We start from the raw sequence: 10016 nt of genomic DNA on the forward strand, positions 1-10016 counted from the left end.
AGTGGCTCTTCTCCGGTATCGGAAAATATTGCGGGTTGGATCTGTATTTTCTGATACGTGAATTACGTCGGGATCGGATCGGTCCCATCCCTAGTCTTGGCAAGGAAATCAGGTGAAGTACATCTAAAGTGACTAGGTACCATAAATCTGGGATGTGAGGAGACGCTCTCACAACAACTGAAAAGAGTGTCCGGTCCAGGTTGTCAGACGAATCTTGAAGCGCTAACTTTAAGATATTCTTGTAGGGCATGACTGTGTGGTACATTGGATGCTCTGCAATGGACAAAATAAATAAATAAATAAATAAATGCAGAGAGTGAGTAATACAGCTCAAAAGCTGTTCTTTCTTCTCTGGAGGAACTGCCAAATCTGGATTGTGCTCCAAGACCCCATTCACACTGGGGTTTGTAATCTATTTTAAGACAGATTCAACCCAGATTGCTTCCCAGCCAGAGAGCGTTCAGACTTGTTTTTCATCCGACTAGGCCGCGTTAAGACCAGGGTTTGCAATCCAGCTGCTGCTACATCTGACACCAGACTGGAAAGTTTGGATTCTGTGCTGTTTTGCACAGAAAGTAAAGACCTAAAAATAAACTTATGGATTTTATCCCAGAGACGTCTTTGACTCAACCCTAATTCCTTGACAATGTAACAAAATTCTGATTTATCTGGTTTTCCACAGCTTGTCACTAGTGGCCATGAAGCATCTTTTGTCTGTGGTTGTATTTTATGGTGAAATGTGCACCAAAATGCAGGAAATGGCAGCTAAATATTTGTTCACAAATGTATGCCCCCCCTTTACAACATTCTGGATCTGCCCCTAGATTTTTACAGTGACTTTGATGTACAGGTTCAGACTGCAGCTTTTTGAAGTCATGTCAAATCAAACAGATGCAGCTTTTTTATTTTATGTAGCTCTTATTTTGTGCAAATGTGGATTTTGTGCAGAAACTGCACAGGGAAGAACTTCGCCGCACAAATAAAACTTTCCAGTCTGGATCCTGTGATGTTTTCTGGCATCTGAACGAGCGCGGGTGCATGTGTGTTCTGTATGCCACAGAGAAATAGTTTTACTGGAGAAGACACAGGGTGCACGGATGTCGTCTGATGTCCCAAGCTCATCCTGTACACACATCTGAATTCAAGTCAAGCTTGTGAGCACAGGGTGGTGCTGTTTTACGTTTACCAATGAGCAATAACGGACAGCTTGATGGACTATTTAACTGGCTCCTTCAAATAGGTAAATGTGAATTTGTGTGATATTTCAGAAAAGAATTTATAACTTCACAAAAGTTAACTTTTTAAGCTCACTTCATCAACCTGCAGTCTGTCGCTGCGGATGATCAATTCTGCTGTGACGGTTTTCTGATTCCGACATCAGAACAAGCATGGGTGTGTGCGTGTGTATGTCACAGAGAAACAATATTATTATGAATCACCTATATTGGAAATTTGTACAAATTGTAATCATAGTAGCCTGCAATTTTTTTTTTTTTTTGGTTAGCAGGTGACTGACAGGCTCGTCCGTCGAGGGTGCGCCCAACTGACTCCGAGGGCGGGCCAGGCACCCTAAGGCGGGCCCATGACACCGGGTCTGTGCTCAATGTAGGATCAAAATAAATTAAACTTTTACGTGCCATAAAACATAAATCCCAGGCACTATCAAAATAGAAAATCATCATCATCAAACCCAAAATCACTGTTGAGCTGGTTCAAAAGAAGTGGAATCATCAAGGATTGTGGTTTCACTTTTCTTAAGCTATAAATGATCCAGAGTTATTGTTTATTCAAATTTTACATGAAGTCATTCTCAAGCTGTTGTGTAGGAATTCATGACTAGGATAATATTTGACAGTTCTAACAACAAGTTATGGGGTATAACTAATACAAACAAAAGGATAGTGAACAAACCTGTTCTGTGGAAGCAAACTTCAGGATTAAAACAAGCATCCAGCCCTTTCCCGCCTTTGTTCACTTCTTTTAAATGACGAATTTCTTCTTCACAATTTGCAATCCTTTCTTCATACTCTGCAATCACACCTTCATAATGTGCGACCATTCCATCAAACAGCTCAAATATTTCTTTGTCAGCAGGTGTTAGCCGCAGGTTCAGCATGTCCCTCAGCTGGTGGACCTTAGACATGTTTGTAGAAAGCCTTTAAAAAAAAAACACAAACACACAAAGAAAGTATGAATCCCTGACCAAGTGAGTCATGGAAGCAGTGATCAATCAAGTAGCGAACGGGTGCAGAGATCAAGTGAGCTGAAGAAATGACTGAAAACGGGACTTAATCCAATATATATGAGGTCTATTAGAAAAGAAACCGACAGTTTTATTTTTTTTTTAAACTATATGGATTTGACACACGTGTGATTACATCAGCCAAGCTTGAACCCTCGTGCGCATGCATGAGTTTTTTTTCACGCCTGTCGGTGACGTCATTCGCCTGTGAGCACGCCTTGTGGAAGGAAAGGTCCAGCCCCCTCGTCGGATTTTCATTGTCTGAGAAGTTGCTGAGAGACTGGCACTGTGCTTGATCAAAATTTTTTCAAGAACTGTGAGGCACATCTGAGTGGAGACCATTCGAGAAATTCAGCTGGTTTTTGGTGTAAATTTTAACGGCTGATGAGAGATTTTGGATCGTTTCTATCGCTGTAAGGACTTCCCACGGAGAGGGAAGTCGTGCAGCGCTCCGAGGTGACGTCGTCATCCTGTTTCAAGCTGAAAACCTCCAAATTTAAGCCTTTGTTGACCCAGGACATCGTGAGAGAACAGAAAACTTTCAGAAGAGGTCGAATCAGCAGTTTATCCAGACATTCCACTGTTAAAGGAGATTTTCTTAATGAAAGACGTGCGGACGGATTGGCGCCCGCCACAGGAAAAACACCTCCGTGTTGATAACCATTTGTAAAATCCAGGCGGCTTTTGGTGGCTTTCAGTTGAGTGAGTATCTGAGAAATTGTTTAACAGCAGGGCATGTTCCAACTTGTCCTTAAGGCTTCCAACGGAGGTGTTTTTCCTGGGGCCGGCGCACCGCATGCGGTTCAAGCTTGGCTGATATAATCACACGTGATTCAAATCCATGTTTTTTTTAAAAAATAATAAGGTCGGATACTTTTCTCACAGACCTCGTGTGTATTATATATATATATATATATATATATATATATATATACACACACACACACACACACACACACACACACACACACACACACACACACACACACACACACACACACACATCCATTTTCTTCCACTTTATCCGGAGTCGGGTCGCGGGGGCAGCAGCTCAAGCAAAGCCGCCCAGACCTCCCGATCCACACACACCTCCCCCAGCTCCTCCGGGGGAACAAGGCGTTCCCCAGCCAGCCGAGAGATGTAGTCCCTCCAGCGTGTCATGGGTCTTCCCCGAGGCCTCCTCCCAATGGGATGTGCCCGGAACACCTCTCCAGCGAGGCGTCCAGGGGCCATCCGGAAAAGATGCCCGAGCCACCTCAACTGACTCCTTTCAATGTGGAGTGAGCAGCGGCTCGACTCCGAGCTCCTCCCGAGTGACCGAGCTCCTCACCCTACCTCTAAGGGAGTGCCCAGCCACCCTGCGGAGGAAACTCATCTCGGCCGCTTGAGTACTCGCAATCTCGTTCTTTCGGTCATGAGCCAAATCCCATGACCATAGGTGAGGATCGGAACGTAGATCGATCGGTAAATCGAGAGCTTTGCCACGACGGTCCGATACAGCGACCGCATCACTGCAGATGCTGCACCGATCCGTCTATCGATCTCACGCTCCATCCGTCCCTCACTCGTGAGCAAGACCCCGAGATACTTAAACTCCTCCACTTGAGGCAAGGACACTCCACCGACCTGAAGAGGGCAAAGCAACTTTTTCCGGTCGAGAACCATGGCCTCGGATTTGGAGGTGTAGATTCTCATCCCGGACATTTCACACTCGGCTGCAAACTGCCCCAGTGCACGCTGAAGGTCCTGATTTGACGAAGCCAACAGAACCACATTGTCCGCAAACAGCAGAGACGAGATTCTGTGGTTCCCAAACCAGACCCCCTCTACACCCTGGCTGCGCCTAGAAATTCTGTCCATAAAAATAATGAACAGAACCGGTGACAAAGGGCAGCCCTGGCGGAGGCCAACGTGCACTGGAAACAGGTTTGACTTACTATCGGCAATGCGAACCAAGCTCCTGCTGCGGTCGTACAGGGACCGGATAGCCCTTAGCAAAGGACCCCGGACCCCATACTCCCGGAGCACCCCCCACAGGGTGCCCCGAGGGACACAGTCAAACACCTTCTCCAAATCCACAAAACATGTGGACTGGTTGGGCAAACTCCCATGAACCCTCGAGCACCCGATGGAGCATGTAGAGCTGGTCCAGTGTGCCGCGACCAGGACGAAAACCACACTGCTCCTCCTGAATCTGAGGTTCGACCATCGGTCGAATTCTCCTCTCCAGTACTCTGGAATAGACCTTACCGGGGAGGCTGAGGAGTGTGATCCCCTTATAGTTGGAACACACCCTCCGGTCCCCCTTCTTAAACAGAGGAACCACCACCCCGGTCTGCCAATCCAGAGGCACTGTCCCCGATCACCACGCAATGTTGCAGAGGCGTGTCAGCCAAGACAGTCCCACAACATCCACAGACTTAAGGTACTCTGGACGTATTTCATCCACCCCAGTTGCCTTGCCACCGAGGAGCTTTCTAACCACCTTGGTGACTTCGGCCTGGGTAATGGATGAGACCGCCTCCGAGTCCCCAGTCTCTGCTTCCTCTTCGGAAGACGTGAGGATGGGATTGAGGAGATCCTCGAAGTATTCCTTCCACCGCCCGACAATATCCCCAGCGAGGGTCAACAGCTCCCCACCCGTACCGTAAACAGTGCTGGTGGAGAGCTGCTTCTGCCTCCTGAGGCGCCGGACGGTTTGCCAGAATCTTTTCGAGGCCGAACGATAGTCCTCCTCCATGGCCTCCCCGAACTCCTCCCAGACCTGAGTTTTTGCCTCTGCGACCGCACGGGCTGCGGCACGCTTGGCCTACCGGTACCTGTCAGCTGCCTCCGGGGTCCCACCTACCAACAAAGATAAGTAGGACTCCTTCTTCAGCTTGACGGCATCCCTTACTTCCGGCGTCCACCACCGAGTTCGGGGACTGCCGCCGCGACAGGCACCAGAGACCTTGTGACCACAGCTACGAGCGGCCGCATCAACAATGGAGGTGGAGTACATGGTCCATGTCTCCAACCTCCCCCGGGATCTGAGGGAAGCTCTCCCGGAGGTGGGAGTTGAAGACCTCGCTGACAGAGGGTTCCGCCAGTCGTTCCCAGCAGACCCTCACGATCCATTTGGGCCTGCCAGGTCTGACCGGCTTCCTCCCCTCCCAGCGGATCCAACTCACCACCAGGTGGTGATAGGTCAACAGCTCTGCCCCTCTCTTCACTCGAGTGTCCGAGACACGTGGCCAAAGGTCAGATGATACGACTACAAAGTCGATCATCGACCTCCGGCTCAGGGTGTCCTGGTGCCACGTGCACGTATGGACACCCTTGTGCTCGAACATGGTGTTTGTGATGGACAAACTGTGACTAGCACAGAATTCCAAGAACTAAACACCACTCGGGTTAAGATCGGGGAGGCCGTGCTTCCCGATCACCCCCCTCCAGGTCTCACTGTTGCCACCCACGTGGGCATTGAAATCCCCCAGGAAAACAATGGAGTCCGCAGTCAGAACGCTATCTAGTACCCCTCCCAGGGACTCCAAGAAGGTCGGGTACTCTGCACTGCTGCTCGGCCCGTAGGCCAAGACAACGGTGAGAGACTTGTCCCCGACCCGAAGGCGTAGGGACGCGACCTTCTCGTTCACTGGAGTAAAGTCCAACACATGGCGACTGAGCTGGGGAGCAATAAGCAATGCAACCCCAGCTCTCCGCCTCTCCCCATGGGCAACGCAAGAAAAATGAAGCGTCCAGCCCCTCTCCAGGAGTTGGGTACCAGAGCCCAAGCTGTGAGTGGAGGTGAGCCCGACTATCTCTAGTCGGTATCTCTCAACCTCAGGCTCCTTCCCCCCTAGCGAGGTGACATTCCACTTGCCAACAGCCAGGGGCTTTGAGCATGGACAGGGCCGCCGGGCCACCCGCCCTCGACTGCCACCCAATCCTCTCTGCACCCAACACCCATGGCCCCCTCTGCAGTTGGTGAATCCACAGCAGGGCGGGCCCATGTTGCACTTTCAGGCTGAGCCCGGCCGGACTCCATGGGCTAAGGCCCGACCACCAGGCGCTCGCGCGCGAGCCCCAACCCCAGGCCTGGCTCCAGGGTCAGGCCCCGGCTCCGTCCTACCAGGCGACGTCTCAGTCCTTGATTTTTTTACTGGTCATGGAGGTTCTGAACTGACCTTAGTCTGACCCGTCACCTAGGACCTGTTTGCCTTGGGAGACCCTACAAGGGGCACAAAGCCCCCGACAACATAGCACCTAGGATCATCCGGTTACACAAATTCCCCCACCACGATAAGGTGGCAGCTAGAGGGGATATATATATATACATATATATCTCGTCAATAGTTTTACATCCTCATTGAAGACAACTTTGGATGCTGTAGCTCCTCTGAAAAAGAGAGCTTTAAATCAGAAGTGTCTGACTCCGTGGTATAACTCACAAACTCGTAGCTTAAAGCAGATAACCCGTAAGTTGGAGAGGAAATGGCGTCTCACTAATTTAGAAGATCTTCACTTAGCCTGGAAAAAGAGTTTGTTGCTCTATAAAAAAGCCCTCCGTAAAGCTAGGACATCTTTCTACTCATCACTAATTGAAGAAAATAAGAACAACCCCAGGTTTCTTTTCAGCACTGTAGCCAGGCTGACAAAGAGTCAGAGCTCTATTGAGCTGAGTATTCCATTAACTTTAACTAGTAATGACTTCATGACTAACAAAAGTTTGACTATTAGAGAAAAAATTACTCATAACCATCCCAAAGATGTATCGTTATCTTTGGCTGCTTTCAGTGATGCCGGTATTTGGTTAGACTCTTTCTCTCCGATTGTTCTGTCTGAGTTATTTTCATTAGTTACTTCATCCAAACCATCAACATGTTTATTAGACCCCATTCCTGCCAGGCTGCTCAAGGAAGTCCTACCATTATTTAATGCTTCAATCTTAAATATGATCAATCTATCTTTGTTAGTTGGTTATGTACCACAGGCCTTTAAGGTGGCAGTAATTAAACCATTACTTAAAAAGCCATCACTTGACCCAGCTATCTTAGCTAATTATAGGCCAATCTCCAACCTTCCTTTTCTCTCAAAGATTCTTGAGAGGGTAGTTGTAAAACAGCTAACTGATCACCTGCAGAGGAATGGTCTATCTGAAGAGTTTCAGTCAGGTTTTAGAATTCATCATAGTACAGAAACAGCATTAGTGAAGGTTACAAATGATCTTCTTATGGCTTCGGACAGTGGACTTATCTCTGTGCTTGTTCTGTTGGACCTCAGTGCTGCTTTTGATACTGTTGACCATAAAATTTTATTACAGAGATCAGAGCATGTCATAGGTATTAAAGGCACTGTGCTGCGGTGGTTTGAATCATATTTGTTTAATAGATTACAGTTTGTTCATGTAAATGGGGAATCTTCTTCACAGACTAAAGTTAATTATGGAGTTCCACAAGGTTCTGTGCTAGGACCAATTTTATTCACTTTATACATGCTTCCCTTAGGCAGTATTATTAGACAGTATTGCTTAAATTTTCATTGTTACGCAGATGATACCCAGCTTTATCTATCCATGAAGCCAGAGGATACACACCAATTAGCTAAACTGCAGGATTGTCTTACAGACATAAAGACATGGATGACCTCTAATTTCCTGCTTTTAAACTCAGATAAAACTGAAGTTATTGTACTTGGCCCCACAAATCTTAGAAGCATGGTGTCTAACCAGATCGTTACTCTGGATGGCATTTCCCTGATATCTAGTAATACTGTGAGAAATCTTGGAGTCATTTTTGATCAGGATATGTCATTCAAAGCGCATATTAAACAAATATGTAGGACTGCCTTTTTGCATTTACGCAATATCTCTAAAATCAGAAAGGTCTTGTCTCAGAGTGATGCTGAAAAACTAATTCATGCATTTATTTCCTCTAGGCTGGACTATTGTAATTCATTATTATCAGGTTGTCCTAAAAGTTCCCTAAAAAGCCTTCAGTTGGTTCAGAATGCTGCAGCTAGAGTACTGACGGGGACTAGCAGGAGAGAGCATATCTCACCCGTGTTGGCCTTTCTTCATTGGCTTCCTGTTAATTCTAGAATAGAATTTAAAATTCTTCTTCTTACTTATAAGGTTTTGAATAATCAGGTCCCATCTTATCTTAGGGACCTCGTAGTACCATATTACCCCATTAGAGCGCTTCGATCTCAGACTGCGGGCTTACTTGTAGTTTCTAGGGTTTGTAAGAGTAGAATGGGAGGCAGAGCCTTCAGCTTTCAGGCTCCTCTCCTGTGGAACCAGCTCCCAATTCAGATCAGGGAGACAGATACCCTCTCTACTTTTAAGATTAGGCTTAAAACTTTCCTTTTCGCTAAGGCTTATAGTTAGGGCTGGATCGGGTGACCCTGGACCATCCTTGGTTATGTTGCTTTAGACGTAGACTGTGGGGGGGGTTCCCATGATGCACTGTTTCTTTCTCTTTTTGCTCCGTATGCATCACTCTGCATTTAATCATTAGTGATCGATCTCTGCCCCCCTTCTCGGCATGTCTTTTTCCTGGTTCTTTCCCTCAGCCCCAACCAGTCTCAGCAGAAGACTGCCCCTCCCTGAGCCTGGTTCTGCTGGAGGTTTCTTCCTGTTAAAAGGGAGTTTTTCCTTCCATCTGTGGCCAAGTGCTTGCTCATAGGGGGTCGTTTTGACCGTTGGGGTTTTTCATAATTATTGTATGGCCTTGCCTTACAATATGGAGCGCCTTGGGGCAACTGTTTGTTGTGATTTGGCGCTATATAAGAAAAAAGTTGATTGATTGATATATACACACACACATATATATACATATATATACATACATATATATATATACACACATATATATACACTCAACAAAAATATAAACGCAACACTTTTGGTTTTGCTCCCATTTTGTATGAGATGAACTCAAAGATCTAAAACTTTTTCCACATACACAATATCACCATTTCCCTCAAATATTGTTCACAAACCAGTCTAAATCTGTGATAATGAGCACTTCTCCTTTGCTGAGATAATCCATCCCACCTCATAGGTGTGCCATATCAAGATGCTGATTAGACACCATGATTAGTGCACAGGTGTGCCTTAGACTGCCCACAATAAAAGGCCACTCTGAAAGGTGCAGTTTTATCACACAGCACAATGCCACAGATGTCGCAAGATTTGAGGGAGCGTGCAATTGGCATGCTGACAGCAGGAATGTCAACCAGAGCTGTTGCTCCTGTATTGAATGTTCATTTCTCTACCATAAGCCGTCTCCAAAGGCGTTTCAGAGAATTTGGCAGTACATCCAACCAGCCTCACAACAGCAGACCACATGTAACCACACCAGCCCAGGACCTCCACATCCAGCATGTTCACCTCCAAGATCGTCTGAGACCAGCCACTAGGACAGCTGCTGAAACAATCGGTTTGCATAACCAAAGAACTTCTGCACAAACTGTCAGAAACCGTCTCAGGGAAGCTCATCTGCATGCTCGTCGTCCTCATCGGGGTCTCGACCTGACTCCAGTTCGTCGTCGTAACCGACTTGAGTGGGCAAATGCTCACATTCGCTGGCATTTGGCACGTTGGAGAGGTGTTCCCTTCACGGATGAATCCCGGTTCACACTGTTCAGGGCAGATGGCAGACAGTGTGTGTGGAGTCGTGTGGGTGAGCGGTTTTCTGATGTCAATGTTGTGGATCGAGTGGCCCATGGTGGCGGTGGGGTTATGGTATGGGCAGGCGTCTGTTATGGACAAAGAACACAGGTGCATTTTATT

At 47.1% G+C, this 10016-nt stretch overlaps 1 protein-coding gene across 3 annotated transcripts in view; it reads right to left on the reverse strand.

Annotated features, from left to right (window-relative positions):
* Positions 1–10016, reverse strand: part of LOC117529847 (zinc finger protein 239-like) — a 55903-nt gene that overhangs the window by 36502 nt on the left and 9385 nt on the right. For 2 of the 3 annotated variants that reach the window (XM_034192722.1, XM_034192720.1), the window contains exon 2: positions 1912–2156. In XM_034192722.1, the coding sequence (XP_034048613.1) occupies positions 1912–2143 (232 nt within the window). In that variant the 5' untranslated portion in view covers positions 2144–2156. Of the gene's footprint in view, positions 1–1911; positions 2183–10016 lie in introns of those variants that run through there. The other variant, XM_034192721.1, reaches the window with a different exon arrangement.

This window comes from Thalassophryne amazonica, chromosome 17 (assembly GCF_902500255.1).
Source record: "Thalassophryne amazonica chromosome 17, fThaAma1.1, whole genome shotgun sequence".
In the NCBI taxonomy this organism is placed as follows: Eukaryota; Metazoa; Chordata; class Actinopteri; order Batrachoidiformes; family Batrachoididae; genus Thalassophryne; species Thalassophryne amazonica.